Genomic DNA, 17,159 nt, shown 5'->3' with positions numbered 1-17,159 from the left:
TAAGAAACTGAAATGATTAAGATAATTTGGCTATGGATGGTAATAAAGCATGCCTAAATCATGTCTAAAATCTACCAAGAGCATCCTTTTCACAGAGAATCAATGGAAAATCAGAATTAAAATCAAACATGCATGAAATCACACAAGAAAGACAAAAAATTGGGTCCAAAATCTCTCCAGGGTTAACAAATTTATAAAACTGACTTGTTACCCTCTTTTATGCAAAAATTACTTCATTGGACTGAACTTAGATGCAAAAATAATGCTAGAATCTAAAGCAAAAACATACATTAACAACCTTTATAGGCTCATAGGGTCCATTTATCACGGCATCCCAAATACCTTTATCTACTGATTCCAAGAAAATTCTCATTCTAATTTTCCAAAAAAGGTAGTTTTCTCCTATAAACAGAGGGGGTTTGTTTGTGGAAGCACCTTCACAAAAGGTTTGAGAAATAGAGGCTATAAGGATCCAAATAATCGATTACACAAAAAACTAACCGATTAGTTTTTGAGTAACTTTCGAAAAACCAGCTCTAGTGCCAATTATAGAAATGGATAGGCCTTATTTCCCAACCAAGAGGGGGGTGAATTGGTTCATATTAAAAAATATGTTCATTTAGAACCTTTTAAAATCTTTTGCACTTTCTTGAAACATGTTAGAAAAGATGTGCTTTGTTTCTCACACCAAGAGAAGGGGGGTCAATTGGTGTTCTATAAAAATGATCGCTTTTGAAATCTTTTTCGCAAAACAATAAGTCTTTAAAATTTTCTTGTATCGCAAGTAAAAATGTATGCAATGTAACAATATGAGTATTCGAATACAAACAGAATATAATCGATTTAATGTAGAGAGATAGGGAGAAGAAAATTCAAACTCTGAGTTTTATACTGGTTCGGCCAATCTGCCTACATCTAGTTTCCTTCCACTCAACCTGAGATTGGAAGCCAATGCACTATAAGTTATGAGTTTTTACAACAAGGGCTTTACAGCAACCACACTGTCAAAATGTAAATCACCTCTCTAACTCACTAATCTAATATAGGCAAATACAAAAAAACTAGCAGCAAGAACAATCCTCTCCTGTAGTCACCCCTTTGAGACCCTTCTCAAAGTCAAGAACCACGTTCTTCTTCCTCTATACAGGGAAACAACAATACTCAGTGTTTGCTGAAGCTCCTGATCAAGCAGTAAGCACCTCTGTTGTGTAGAACGATCAGACTTTACGAATCAATCAATCTTGCTTCTCAAGAAATCTTCAAGACTTGTACATCATGGCAATTCTTGTTTCTTGGAGAGTTTCTTTCTTCTGTAAACCTTCAAAGCTCAATCTAAAACTGATATGAAAATAGTTAAACTCAATTGTCTTATAGAATTTCAAATCATGCATCTATATATAGTGTAAGTCAAATCACACGTATTTTAATCTATTATGCTATTAATCTAACCGGTTACACTAAACAGTTATAACAGATCAACAACAGTCAAAGCCATTAATTCAATGTTCAATTAATGTAATCGATTTGCAATAAATGTTTGGTCAACATATTTAAAAATATGACCGTTGAGACAGTTATGTCAAGCAATGAAATAGTTTTCAAATCTTTAACAGACTTAATTGAATACATGATCCATGTAATCGATTAAGCTTTAACACTTAGCATATTTTGAAAACTTTTCTTCTCAAAATCCATCACAACACACTTGAAAAATATTTGTGCAAACATACGAGTTTTAATCGATTTAACCACTAACGTAATCGATTCAAAACTAGTTGTTTTGTCACAGTTTAAAAGTTAAGCTGTCTGATGACTTTAATTGATTAACACACCATTGTAATCGATTAAGTCATACATATATGATTGGTGCATGTGGTTTTTTCATTTCCAAAACTCATATTATGCATACACAGATATAATCACATTTCAAACATAGTAGTATGAAATAATCCACACAATATGTCCACAACTATGCTTGTACAAATCCCACAGTAAGCATAAGCATATATAACACAAATAACACAGTACATACACATGTATTTTTATTAACAATGTGTTGTCATCATCAAAAATAGATATCATAGAGATTGTGGGTTCAGCTAACACTGTGTTCCCCTATCAACAATCTCAATAATCTCTCCCTTTTTTGGTGATGCACAACCATGATTAATAAAACCATGTTGTACAATCCGCAATTAAACACATTTCAATTATCTTAGAAAACACAGTTCAACTACATCAGATATTCTCCACCTTTGGGCATTAGAAAAAAAGGACATTTAGTACACAGTAATTGAAATAGAGATAATAAAGCAATTTGAGATGCATAAATATATATAACAAAATAAATTTGATGTTCCCCCTGTTAATAATCTTCACATGATTCTATCATTTTCTCCCCCTTTCAGTAACATGTGAACCATTAAACAATATAAAAAACTCTTCCTGTCATTATGCATATTCAAACATCAAATCACAGATGCAAAATACAGATATATCAAAGTTATGTATCACTCAAGCATATTCAAGCAATGTATCAAAGAAATATTACAAAATTCATACCAGAGTAGTTTTGATACATTTTGAATCATCACAACAGTTTAATCACTTATAATCTCAAATCAAATTCACAGCGGATCAACACAAAGAGATATAAGCTGAATAAAAATATAACATATAATAAGTCATGATTTAAAGCATCAGATATCAGAAGTTTAGAAACTTCAAACCAAATGACGAATCTCAATCGATTAGAACTTCATCTTAATCGATTTTTGCTGCAGAGTAATGTTGATTTTACATCTTAGTTTAGTCAACAAACTATATTCCTGCATAACCCTTTAGGCTTATCTAGATCAAGCATTTTAGTATTTATACAGTACATGATGGCAACTCCTTTAAGGACTTCCTATCCAAAGAAGTATCAACTTAGACTAAGACTAACAAAGGGAAGTGAATAAAGACTTTCAACAAAAACTCTTTCCTTATCTAAGTCTTAGATAGATTTTCTTTGATAAACACATCTGTATTGTTTTGTAGGTCATAAATAAAGGTTGGAGAACATGCCTATTCATCCTAGGAGGCTTGGCAAGCTAAAGAGAACAAAGGAGGCAAAGAAGAGTAGCTTTAAAGTGCTTTCCGAATTGGAGCTACTACATTCCGGTTTGAAAAAGCAAGGCAGATTGCCACTACGAACCAGCTTTTTCATTTACACACGTGTTTGATTAGTTGGCCTCTGAACCTTGTGTCCCAAGCCTTGTAGCCTCTCCAGCACACTTCTCTTGTAATTTTAGTAGCTTGCAAGGCACACTTTAGAGTCTTCTCTTCCTCTATAAAAGGGAGACTCCTTCCTTTGTAAATCCAACTTGAATGCCATAAAGAATTGCTACTAAAAATTAGCCTAGCATCTTTGCTTCGAGTTCATTGCTTGGTGCCTATTTCGCACGTCCTCCTCTAGCTTCCTTCCCCTTTAGAAGGCTATCTAAGCTTGAGATACATCACACACATCCAACCTCCACAAAACGTTCCATCAAACACTTGGTGCGCATCAGATCTTTCATCATTCTCTTCATTCTGCTGCCTACTTTTGGTTCATAGAGCTGCTCAATCTTGAAGAATGGAGCAGTCAGTACATTAATCATCATAGTTAAAGTATGATTATGCAATGATAAGAATGTAATAGTGAAATTATCAAATTGCATACATATAAATTGATTAATCGATTTATCAATCAGATTAAGTCAACAATCACAAATTCACACTCAGATTGATTAAAACTGAAATATAACTTTCATTCATAATAAGAAAACAATTACAACCAGATGAAAACAAAATATATGGCATTTAGAGCCATTCATTACAAAACAAGCCAGCACATAATAAGAACCAAAAGAGAGATAAAACAAGAACAAAACAGACTCCATACTAAGACATTGACACCCTATTCTAAGTCAAACGTCTTCATAGAATCCTCATTAGTAGACTCTTCAACATAATCTTCAAATGGAGAATCATTCTCAACCATAATCTTATAGAGTATGTGTACCTTCTTTTGAAGACTCATAATTCTTTCATTTGTATTCCTGAATTGTTCTACAACAAATCTTTCAAAGTTTGTATCAAGAATGAAGCTAGTGCGATCTTCATTCAATGCAGGTGAACTTCCTGAACTCATAACCATATTTTCTTCATCCTTGTATAAAAATGATCGTTTTCGAAATCTTTTTCGCAAAACAATAAGTCTTTAAACTTTTCTTGAATCGCAAGTAAAAATGTATGCAATGTAACAATATGAGTATTCGAATACAAATAGAGTATAATCGATTTAATGCAGAGAGATAGGGAGAAGAAAATTCAAATTCTGAGTTTTATACTAGTTTAGCCAATCTGCCTACATCTAGAGTCCTTCCACTCAACCCGAGATTGAAAGCCAATGCACTATAAAGATATGAGTTTTTACAACAAGGGCTTTACAGCAACCACACTGTCAAAATGTAAATCATTTCTCTAACTCACTAATCTAATATAGGCAAATACAAAAAGACTAGTAGCAAGAACAATCTTCTCCTACAATTACTAGTACAATAAAAAGAAAAGGCACCGGTTATTTTTTATTATTGGCATCGGTTTTGCAACCGAGGCATATGTGGGCGAGGTAAAAAGGACAGACTTTATGCATCGGTCATGGACTGAGAAAAAACCAGATAGGAATATGCCTCGGTTCTTACATAACCGAGGCAGTATCCTATTTTTTTTTTTCAGATGCAACCTGCTGTTTTCCAGTACGCAACCAGAAATTGTTTCAGCAACCAGAAACGGAGTGGTGCAAGTCAATGTTTTTCACACAACCGGAAAATCCCAATCCCAATCCGAGATCAAAATAGGCCTAACATTTCCCAATTTCAGAAACCCAAAGTGCTTGTGATTGTGAGTCTTCACTGGCCTGGCCTCAAAAGCAGAAGAACAAGAGTAGATGAACACCTTTTGCAACGAACCAGGAAGCTCCCATAGGGTTTCCAATCACACAAGGCTTCGACGGCTGGAGGAAGATTGTCGGTCTAGGGCGGCGGCAACAACGGAGGGGAAGAATGGTGGAGGCAGCAACGACAGAGGGCTCGCCGATCTAGAGCGGCTTGACGGTGGCGATCTGGAGCGGTGGATCTAGAGCGGCGGAGGCAGGCAACAACGACGGAGGGCTCGCCGATCTGGAGCTTGGCGATGGCGATCTGGAGCGGTGGATCTAGAGCGGCGGAAGCAGGCAGCAACGACGGAGGGCTCACCGATCTGGAGCGGCTTTGCGATGGCGATCTGGAGCGGTGGATCTAGAGCGGCGGAGGCAGCAACGACGGAGGCAACAGTGGCGGAGGCAGCAGCGGCAGAGGCAGCAGTGGCGGAGGCAGCAGCGACGGAGGAGGTACAGCGGCGGAGGCACGGATAGAGAAGAGTGAGAGCACGAGGGAAGAAGAGAGGAAGAATGGGAGAGCACGGGCAGAGAAGAAGTGAAAATGAAGAGTTAATGTGAGAGCACGGACAGAGAAGATGTTGGGCTGTGGAAATGAAAAAATCAAAGACCACATCATGCCTCGGGTTTCATCAGAACCGAGTTAGGTGGCAGGAGTTGTATGCCTCGGTTTCGCCTAGAACCAAGTTAGTAGTGCCCTTTAGGCATCGGTTACTGGGCAATCGAGTTAGTAGCTCTTCTCAGACCCAACAGCTGTCAGTGAAGCAGGTTTGGACAGAGTTTTATGCCTCGGTTTTACGTAGAACCGAATTAGTAGCATGCTTTAGGCATCGGTCATGGGACAATCGAAGCATATATTTAAGCTATTATTACGACTCTACCACTGCACTATTATACACTTCGGGTTCGCTTAAACCGAAACGTATATTGCGCTTTCTAATCCCATTTTTTTACTAGTGAGTCACCCCTTTGAGACCTTTCTCAAAGTCAAGAATCGCGTTTTTCTTCCTGTATACACCACAGGGAAACAACAATACTCAGTGTTTGCTAAAGCTCCTGATCAAGCAGTAAGCATCTCTATTGTGCAGAACGATCACACTTTACAAATCAATCAATCTTGCTTCTCAAGAAATCCTCAAGACTTGTACACCACGGTAATTCTTGTTTCTTGGAACGTTTCTCTCTTCTGTAAAACTTCAAAGCTCAATCTGAAACTGATATGAAAATTGTTAAACTCAATTGTCTTACAGAATTTCAAATCATGCAATCTATATATAGTGTAAGTCAAATCAGACGCCTTTTAATCGATTATGCTATTAATCTAATCTGTTACACTACACAGTTATAATAGATCAACAACAATCAAAGCCATTAAGTGAATGCTCAATTAATGTAATCGATTTGCAATAAATGCTTAGTCAACATATTTAAAAATATGACCGTTGAGATAGTTATGTTAAGCAATGAAATAGTTTTCAAATCTTTAACAGACTTAATTGAATACATGATCCATGTAATCGATTAAGCTTTAACACTTAGCATATTTTTTAAAACTTTTCTTCTCAAAATCCATCGCAGAACACTTGAAAAATATTTGTGCAAACATACAAGTTTTCGGTAAGGATTTGTAGGACCGAGAGACTAACCTTTTCTGACGTGTCTTGTTGCTTCCGAACACCTGGATCGAGTGCTCCACTCGCTTGGACTCTAGATGTCGTTCGGTTAGACTCTGGATGTCGTTCGGTTGGACTCTGGATGTCGTTCGGTTGTACTATGGATGTCATTCGGTTGTACTCTGGATGGGGGAGGTACCTGCAAAAGGCACTCTGACGCTCAAGTTAGGAGCGGTTTTATGAACTGTTTATCATAGTTTAATATTTAAGTTCTGATCGGACGTAAGTAGATCGTAGTGGAGTCTCAGTTGAACGTACCTGACTTTTAGCCTTGGCCTTGTATTTATAGGTTATCACAAGCCTAATAAAATATAAACAGACTTACCTTAAACAGATTTACCTTAAAATCCGGTCAGTTGCTCATAAACAGCTTTATGAATCTTTAATCAGATTCTTTGATTATTTTATCCTCTGTTGGATTATTAGTCCAATAATTTAAATGCTGGGTCAATTGTGGCCCAACACCTTTTAACATGGTTTGACCTGGTTGACGAGCGTTATGGCCCAACATCATTTAACTTGGTTTGATCTGGTTGACGAGCACTGCTATAGTAGATAGACCGATCGGCCTTGTATACTAACTGTTCGGCCTAGATATCATACTATACAAGTTATAATTTTATTTGTTATGAAAAATAAATAGGATAAGAATAAGTTAAAGTATTATTCGGGAAAATAAAATCTATAGTAAATAAGTATTTGATTATAATAGTTAAAGGTGTGACTTTGAGAATTTAAATGATTGTCATGTGTAGCTAAAGGTAAGTGAAAAGGAGTAGTAGAAGAAATCCTAAAGATTAGTCGTGACTTAAGTCACCCTTCGTTAATGAAGAGAGAAAAGTTGGAGGATTTACTTAAGTCAAAAATAAAGTTATAAGCAAATTATGTGTTCAATAAGGTGAGTGTTCAATAAAGTGAGCCGAGTTAGTGTTGAATGGCCAATCATGTGTCATTAATTGTGGTAGGATACTATGAGTGTATGAGAGAAGGAAGACAAGGGGGAGGTTAGGCCGAACGGTTGGTGGGGAAGAGAGGTAAGGCCAAACAGTTGTTTGTTAAATACCGAATGGTTGTTTCAGCTAGGAGGGAGCGCAGGAATGAGATAGTATAATGCAGCACTATAAATAATCTTCGTGAATTTTCTGTTTGTTTAGGTTATTTCTTTTTGGGTATAGACTGGACATTCTTGCCAGTGGAGGAAGGGAGGCTTCCTTGGGAATACTTACTTGTAATTTTGTTTTACATACTTTACAGAATTAATAAAATTCATACACATACATACTTTCATTTTTGTTGTTATAGTATTTGAGTGAGGAGAGAGCATCGATTTAGGTTTCTCACATAAAGAAACTTAACAACTTGACTGACCTTGTGTCTAAAAGGTTTAATCACACACAATAGAATATATCGCGAGTAAATAAGCAATTGTATTACTCGGTCATTTAATAATTTTGTTCACTTTCAAAAGTTATTAACTTTGGAGTTGGGAAAGACTTATGCCCCTACTCAACCTATTATTATAACATGGTATAATTTGTCATGACCCATTGTAGGCCTAATCGACAAGAATCTAACAATAAAATTTATGAAATATTTTAATTATCTTTTAATATATTTCATAAGATACATGATATTGATTGTGTGATATAAACACAATCCATTTATGATTAACAAAATTCATTTATTAATTTATTTATCATATATGTTATTGTATTTTATTTTAACGGACTTAAAAAACTTATAAATACATATTATTACATACAATCATCTTATAACCTTCTTTTACTCACAAATATTCATTCATACTCTCTTAGCTACTTTAATGTTGGGGTCGAGTCTTTGCAACTAGACTTCCTTTCTTGTGGTAATTCAGAATTCGATCACACCTTATAACATATCGAAGACTATTTGATTAAATTCGAAAAAAATAGTTTTAGTTTTAAATATATTAAATAATACATATAAATTATTAGATTTTTTTTCTTAAATGTTATGTTATAAAAATATATAATTGCGCATTTTTTTAATTTTACTAAAATAATTATATTTTAAAATTAAAATAGTTATCTTAGGAGTTTTATTTTTTAAGTCACAACTTTTTAAATTTAACCGTTTTAATATTTTTTTAAAGTAAAATAATTATTTATAATAAAAATATTACTTATAAAATAAATAAAACTTATCTTAAAAAATTTATAAAAATTACTTAAATTTATTTTTATAATTAAATTAAAATTTATTATTTTTGTTACGATAAAAAAAATAACATATCCGGTGGGTGTATAGTAAACGTGGGTGGTTTCACAGAATTTAAAATTAATTTCAGCTTCGGCTGGGACATAAATCAATAAAATAATATTTTTAACAACATATTTAAGTTATATTTATTTAATTAATTCAAATAACGAATTAATATTCGTAGAATCTAGTACAAACAATGTCCAACACATATTCCCCATGCATGACGTGTTTCAAAATACTTCTATAATCAACATGTTCCAACGTAGTTTCCCGCAACCTAGGATGTAACAACACACTACTGTGCTGTGTGCATTATACTCACAGCTCATGCCACATATTTTTACATGCAAATTCAAGTTCATTCCTTTAGTGTGATGGATTTTCTATTTTTGAACACCATGTGTTTCTCTTAATGCTTGTCCCTTCTGTTCAATCTCCACATAGCAGCAAAAAACTGAGTTGTTACAAGCTTAGAGGACAGCAAGGGCTACGAAGAACCATTGGCTCTGAGAGTTTCTAGGAACCTAAATTTTAGCACTTCCTCTAAATTTCGGTCCCTTCAAAAGCCACTGTGGAACAAAGCACCCTCATTCAGTTTACGCCAAAACAACAACCTCTGCCACCATTCAAAACAACAACCTCTGCCACCCTTCACCGCCGCCGCCGCCGCCGCCGCCGCCGCAGCCACAAACCAGTTCCTAGCTCCTACCCTCTCTTTTTGTAGAGTGGTTTATTTGGAGCTTAGGAATTAACCTGTATACTCACACTTTAATATACAGTTTATTGCATAACATGAATGCATTGAGCACGTGAAGATAAATTAAGTATTTGGCTTATGGACAGAGAATTGCAGAGGCTAAACAGATAGCAAGAGGGGGGAAGTTGAACTAACTTATTTGATTTCTCCAGTTTTGGTGAAGGAGCTTGATGGAGGGTATGGCAAACAGTAATGGTGATTCCAATGGGGAGAATGGGTTGTTGGCAGTGTTTGGTGGCAATGAATTTGGTGGCGGCGGCGGTGGTGAGGGTGGTGGCAAATTGGAGGAGGTGATTCTGAAGAAGGGTCCTTGGACAGCTGCAGAAGATGCTGTTCTCATAGATTATGTGACAAAACATGGTGAAGGGAATTGGAATGCAGTGCAGAGGAACACAGGGTTGAATAGGTGTGGGAAGAGTTGTAGGCTTAGGTGGGCCAACCATTTGAGGCCCAATTTGAAAAAAGGTGCATTCTCTCCTGAGGAAGAAAAGCTCATCATTGAACTACATTCACAATTTGGCAACAAGTGGGCCAGAATGGCTGCTCTGGTATGCATTTTCTTTATCTTCTTTTCTTCACAGCTTCAGAATATATATTGTATCCGCAAATGTATCTAATCACTCCAAAACTAAAGCTACAATAAATATATTTTAAGTTCTCAATTCTTAAAGATTGACATGTTTGTCACTGCTTGTTAACATGGTAAGTTTTAATTTTAGTCTTTTCAGAAAAAACTGTCCTAATTTTGATTGGTGTATTTTTATCATCATTTACTAATAATATATGATATGCATTTAGACATGTCTTGTTAAAGTGATCCTTGATTGAACATTTTAATGCACCATGTTCCGTCTAAAATTGCACTAATATAGTAAAGAAAACCAGATTTTGAACTCTGTTTCTTTGGTTGCTGCTGCCACACAGTTGCCTGGAAGAACAGACAATGAGATCAAGAACTATTGGAACACAAGGATCAAACGTCGCCAAAGACAAGGTCTCCCTCTCTATGCAGATGAGAATGATCACCATTGTTCCACAACACCAAATCCTTCTCCATGCTTCACACAAACAGGATCAAACCCTAATAACAATCTCACAAACTTTGAGTTCTTCAAACAAAGCCACCACCAACACTATCATCATCAACAACAAGAGCAACAACACTCACAACAACAACCTCTATCTCCATCTCCAACTCAACATTCCCCTCTGAGTTCCCCTTTCCATCACAGACAACCCTTCACCACTTCTTCACCTCTCACTTTCTTAGACCAGTCACCTCTTCCACTCTCCTCCTCTTCACCCTCCTCTCTCTCCTTCACCTTCCAAAGACCAGAACCACTCCTATGCACCCCTCTTCGCTTCAAACGCTACCGTGCCTCTTCAAGCTACAACCCCCTCCCTGACCTTCCTCTCACAACCCAATTCCCTCATCTTGATGCATTCAGATTCCCAGTTTCTTCAGGTTTCTCTCCATATTTTCAACCATCTTTCTTAGAATCTGACCGAGGCATTTCTTCTTCCTCCTCCTTCCAACCCAAGTTGGATCTCCCTTCAAGCCAGTTCTACAAACCACCCCAAGAGCAAGACATTAAGCTTGACATTGATTTCAACGACCCTTCATTCCAAACCGGTAGCGGATTGCTGGGGGGTCTTCTCTTGGAGGCTCAGGCTTTGGCTTCGGGTCAGAACTCAAAGAAACGACCCCACTTGAGTTTAAACGAGGGAAATGATTTTTTCGATGCATGCCAAAGCTTTGAGGACTTTCCATCTAGCTCGCTTTACTGGCCTTCTTCTGCATCAGGTTGGTTTCATTTTTGTTACTATGCTTAAAGTTTTGAATATTTGATGATTGATTCCATTTGAATGATGATGCATGCAGCAGCAAAAGCAAAGGAAGAAGCACCAGACTTGAGCAAGTTCACGAATGAAGAGTTGTCATCATTGCGTACGGTGATTCCATCTTCCAACACACAGGGTCATGACTGGCTCAACAATGGCGATCCAGAAGGGTTGAATGTGCAACCCTGTGACAGTGGCATGACAGATGACAACTTTGGAGTTGATTTGAAGCCTGTGGCTTCATTGTTTCCTCTCACCAACACCACAAACCATAACGAAAACCAAGGTTGCTACCCTTGGGACAATTTGCCTGGTCTCTGCTAAGATAATTTTGGAAGCTATATATATGGATAATGTTAATCAACAAGTTTCGTGTATATGCAAATGGTATCCACTAATTGTTATTTGAAGCGTTAGATTAGTCATTCATTCTGTGTATATTACAGCAGCCTCTAACAAAGGATTTATTTTAAGTTTATGAAATTCTATAATCAAGGCATATAATTTGTCTTAGTTATATGATACGTTGGGATTATAAAAAAAAAAAAAAACTAACTAAAACCTGAATACTAATTAAATTAATCAAAATAATATAAATTGGCTTTAAAATAATCAACCGGTTTAGTCATTTATATTTTTATATCTTCATTTTTCTTATTATTATACTATATAGATTTATCTTTTTGACACACTTAAATATTTTATATTTATTTGACATTATTGTTACTTATTTTTTATTCTCTTATTTCTTGAAACAATACAAAAATTTATATTTTTTTGACTATTTTACCCTTGTAACCTGTGTCAAATGAATGTAAAAGTGTGTGTAGTATCATTACTCTTATCTTTATTTAGTGTGTTCTGGTACTTCCGTAAGATACCTGTCACGAAGGGTGAGACCTGCACGTTTGAATCCACCCATCCATTGTTTTTTTTTTCTTCCTCCAATACTCATAGTTTCGACCCCTCTCTAATCTTAAGAAAATTTTAGAAACTAGGATAATTTATCTTGTAAATTACAAAAATGAGATAATTGATAAGATAATTGACTTAAAATTTCCAGTTTAAAATTAACTTATATGAAGTCATGACGATTTCTAAATTAAAGTTAATCTTAATGAGGATGACTTTTTCACAAAATTTTGAAAAGGTGAAATTATTAGGATTCGTGATGACTTTTTTTTAAATATGTTAAATGAAAGTCATTATAAGTGAAGACAACTTTCAATTAAACCAAAATTGTCCTGACTACTTACATTGTGAAACTTAGCTTGTCTGCTTTCTCCTCTGTTGTCGAGCTTGACGAGCTCTCCATTGAGCTTTCTACTAAGCTTGGCTTTGAGCTCTTTACATGCTCTCCCGAGCTATCACTAGTAAAAAAACGGGAAACTAACGCGTCATATACGCTTCGGTTACGCAAAACCCGAAGCGTAAAAGACTATATGCCTCGGTTACAGCTTGACTCGAGGTCGAATGGTAATATTGTCTCGGTTAGAAGCAGACCCGAGACCTATACATCTGTCCCGAGGATACAACTTTTTTGAAAAAGTGTTATTGCCTTGGGTTACCCAGATGACCGCTGTCTATACACTTACTACCTATACTCTGAACCTTTTCATTTTCACACTTGAACAACTTCTTATTTCTCGGTGCTCTCCCTTCCCCTCTATGCTCTCCCATTCTTCCCATTGTCGTGCACAGTCCAGATGACCGCCGCTGCCTCCAGACGCCGCTGCCTCCAGACGACCGCCGCTGCAAATCCGCCGCTGCAAATCCGCCGCTCCAGATCTGCCGCTGTCGCTGCTGCCTCAACCATTCTTCCCCTCCGCGAGTGATTGGAAACCCTAAGGGAGCTTCTTGGTTCTTCTGCTTGTCGTCAAATCTACTCTTGTTCTTCTGCTTCTTCTTCATATCTGGTTTTGGATTTTCAGTTTTGGGATTTTCTGGTTTTGGATTTTCTGGTTTTGGGATTTTCTTGTTGCTGAAAAACAATTTCACTTGCACCACTCAGTCGTTAGAGCCACTTCTCGGGTTGAAGGTTTACACATGATCAATCAACGACAATGGGAATTATTTGTGACATGAAAATTGATTTTTGGATCTGAAGAGCACGGTTCCATTGTGTACTAAAATCTGAGAAGAAAAAATATATTGCCTCGGTTCTTAGATAACTGAGGCATAATTCTATACTGTTTTATCTCGACATCTGACCGAGGCATAAAATGTGTCCTTTTTACCTCGTCCATGTATGCATCAGTTCTACAACCGATGCCTATAAAGAAAATTAACCGGTGTCTTTCTTTATTATTGTACTGGTGTATATGAGCTTTCTAGGCACCTCCCTAGGTTATTTAGTTTTGTAGTTGGTGTGTCCACTTCACTTGTTTATCTTTCTAAGTTCACTACACTACTCGGCTATTTTAATGAGTTCACTACACTATTCGGCAATCTTGTCAAGTTCACAACTTTAGTCGCTTATCTAGCCAACCTCTTCTTGCTACTCAGACTTGTCGAGTTCTTTTTGTCACTTGTTAATATTTTTGAGTTCTCAACTCTACTCGACAATCTTTTTCAATTCTTTACTCGCTCATTCTTCAATCAACTACACATTACAACTTTCGTTAAACATATTTACAAAAAGTCATTATGGGTCATAACGACTTTACTTTTTCACGATTTTATGAAGTTGTGGATATATTCAAATTACTATGTGATATCTGAATTGAATATATTGTAGAAATAGAAACGATATTCAGAGGGTTTGGTTATGGTTGAATCTGATTCTCCAAAGGTTGGACTTTTAGTTTGATGTATTTGAATTACTATGTAATATTTGAACAAATTTAAGATTCATTAGTTGAAGAAAAGCTACTATTAAGATGTTCAAACTATGAAAAGGAAAAGAAAATAATATTCATGGTTTTCATTTATTAGTGTGTTAAAGTGTGACAAGAATGACACTATTGAGAGAGGATTGAGTTTTGGGTTGATTGTTTTATTTATAAAGTTTGAGAGATTAATAATCATATGCAAGTGAAGTTATATAAGGTATATGCATGATTATATGAATTCAATTAATGTGTTTTGATGTGTTAACTCATGTCCAATTATATATATGATATTAGAATGTAGAATTTTAGAGTGTTTATTTGAATAGGGTTGATATGTTTGTTTGAATCTGAACTAAGAAGAACTAAACGAAGCATATGTGATAACTATTGGGAATCTAGAAAAATCCAGGATTTTAGGCTTTCAACTTCCTTTTTGTGTGCACTGCTAGATGCTAGGGTTTGATCGTTGGAAGCCACTTTGGAAATTTTAGAAAGCTCAACTTTTGACTTGTTACCGCTAGGCGTGATTTGTGTATTGTTGGGCGCCATAGATGTAGTGGTGCAGGTGTTGGGTGGTAGCAAGAAGGCATTGGGTAGTGAATCTATTATGTTGAGTTTTTTTTTTGTTAATGATTATGGTTAGTAAATATATAATTTTTTTTATGAACTTTATTTGAATTGATATGGTGAAGTTTGAGTCCATGTAGCATTTTCATGAGAAAATTACTATTATTGCATGTCGAAGTGCATTGAAAGGAGAATCTGAAAGTGAGAATATCCTATCTTTACTAGTATGTAACCCACCTAAAGAAGGATATCTATGTAGTGAGAGTAGAATGAGGTTTTGGTATAATATGAAAAAGGATCATACTTAGGAAGCAACTGAAGTTAACTTTGTCATAACTTGATAAAGAACATGAGTTTTTGGATGTGATTATAACATGAATAATTGGTAGTAAGTATGACAGGTGCAGAGTCTCACAAGTCTATTTAGTACATTCATCTTTCAACAATAGTGTCTAATTGTGGTTCATGGATTTGAGATCTTTTAGTGAATGAAATGGTTTGAAGGTAGTAATCTGATTATTGATATGCAAAAATACTAAAGTTTGAGATTGATTGTGATAAAGAATGTGTGCATTACACATGTAAAGTAGGTGGCAGCAAGAGAGACTTGATAAAGATTAAGCTAAGAAATTATTCTTATGCCAAAAATCTGTTTTGATAATCTTTATGAGTTATTATTTCTTTTAATTTAAGTTTTTTATTTTAAATGCATAAGTTTATCTTTGTATTTCTTTCTTGTGTTTGTTTGGTTTTTTTTTTTTTCAATTATAGTATATTAATATATAAACAGAGATAGACACCGATGATGATATATAGTAGCGCAAGATTTGAGGAAAATCATTGAAAACCTAGTGTAATAATTAGTTTAGATAATGATGCATATCATCTTTTGAAAAATTGTATTAATTATAGTCAATTTGTTTTAAAATACTTTACATTATATCTAAATGTCTTTTTAAACTACAATTTTTTTAATGGATTATAATTATATTTAGATATTGTTGTATACATATATGTCATTGACTATATTTATCATGAAATTATAATAATATATATGATTGACTCTTATTACTATGAAGTTATATTTAGACATTGTTATATATATTTATGATTGAATGCTTACCATGAAATTGTAATGACATAAGAGCTTACATAGTGTGAAGATTTAGGTTTTTATAACTTCTATTATTCTAACATCATTTAAGAATTAATATGTATAAAAATTAATAATCTTATATCATCGAGATTAAAAATGTTTTAAATATGCATTCTTCTTTATCACTATATTTTATGTTAACAATGTTATCGATTTGAAAGTAAAACATAATATATATATGTGTGTGTATTACTATTTGTTGTAATTTATTAAAATTTAATATTAAATATTACCGTATATTTTATCTAGATTTTTATGTTTACTTTGAAAACTAAAAAACTATATAAAATATTTTTATTTTAGATTTCAATGTTATAAATTTATAAATTTATAATATTTATTATATGTATATAAATATCAACTCAAACACATTAAATTATTAAATATTTTTAACTAGTTTAATAATCAATTTAAATTTTTTATTTGGAAGAGGCAAAAGGTAAAATTCGTTGGTACTAAAACTTTGGTATCTACCATCACCTCAACAACAATACTATCACTTTGTTAAAGATTACATTAGATTTAGGTTTTCACGGTCTTTTGGGTTATAATAATGATTTTCTTATTGTGATTTTTTTTTTGTTTATAATTTATTATAGTACGATAATTTAATATATCTTATTTTTTAAAATTTAAATTATTAATCGTTTAGCAATTTATTAAAATTAATTTAAATTATTTGAAAAATAAAGTCAAAATGATCAAGGGCATCAGTAATGCGATAATAAAGTATTACAATATTTTTTTAAACCTTTTAATTTATATAAACTTTATTATATTAATGAAAGGTTAAGATTATCCTACCATAATGTCATTAAATAGTATCTCCTTACGAACAAATATCATAGTAATTTATTAATTTGAATTTGATTTGCTGTTATAAAATTTATAAACATTAATCCTTGAAATTAAATAAATTCTGCTTCCCATTTTTATATGTTAAAAAGTGAAAACTTCTGCTTACTCCAATGCAGACAGATTTTTAATCACACCAACTAATGTTTAGAAACCAGTTCAACATGTGTTAATTGAGTAGTTTCCATCTTTAATATAGAAAGTAGATGCAATAAAATTTTAAATATCTCGTAAATTTAATATTATGTTATTAAAAAAGTTAATTACTTGATTATTT

General features: G+C 34.3%; 1 protein-coding gene across 1 annotated transcript; it reads left to right on the top strand.

Annotated features, from left to right (window-relative positions):
* The first annotated feature begins 5,299 nt into the window (after positions 1 to 5,299).
* LOC108321930 (transcription factor MYB97) lies at positions 5,300 to 11,797 on the top strand. Its single transcript, XM_017553846.2, has 5 exons — positions 5,300 to 5,413; positions 9,441 to 9,568; positions 9,795 to 10,179; positions 10,556 to 11,435; positions 11,517 to 11,797. Exons 1-5 carry the CDS (start codon positions 5,300 to 5,302, stop codon positions 11,795 to 11,797), a joined length of 1,788 nt encoding a protein of 595 aa, XP_017409335.2.
* Positions 11,798 to 17,159: the final 5,362 nt, after the last annotated feature.

This window comes from Vigna angularis, chromosome 6, assembly GCF_016808095.1.
Source record: "Vigna angularis cultivar LongXiaoDou No.4 chromosome 6, ASM1680809v1, whole genome shotgun sequence".
NCBI lineage: Eukaryota > Viridiplantae > Streptophyta > Magnoliopsida > Fabales > Fabaceae > Vigna > Vigna angularis.
This window is presented reverse-complemented; position numbering and strand designations above follow the sequence as displayed.

Coding starts and splice junctions, on each gene's coding strand:
- LOC108321930 (XM_017553846.2), top strand. CDS start 5,300: ATGGCGATCTGGAGCGGTGGATCTAGAGCGGCGGAGGCAGCAACGACG. Junction 9,569..9,794: donor GCCGCCGCAGCCACAAACCA/GTTCCTAGCTCC, acceptor GTTTTGGTGAAG/GAGCTTGATGGAGGGTATGG. Junction 11,436..11,516: donor CTGGCCTTCTTCTGCATCAG/GTTGGTTTCATT, acceptor TGCATGCAGCAG/CAAAAGCAAAGGAAGAAGCA.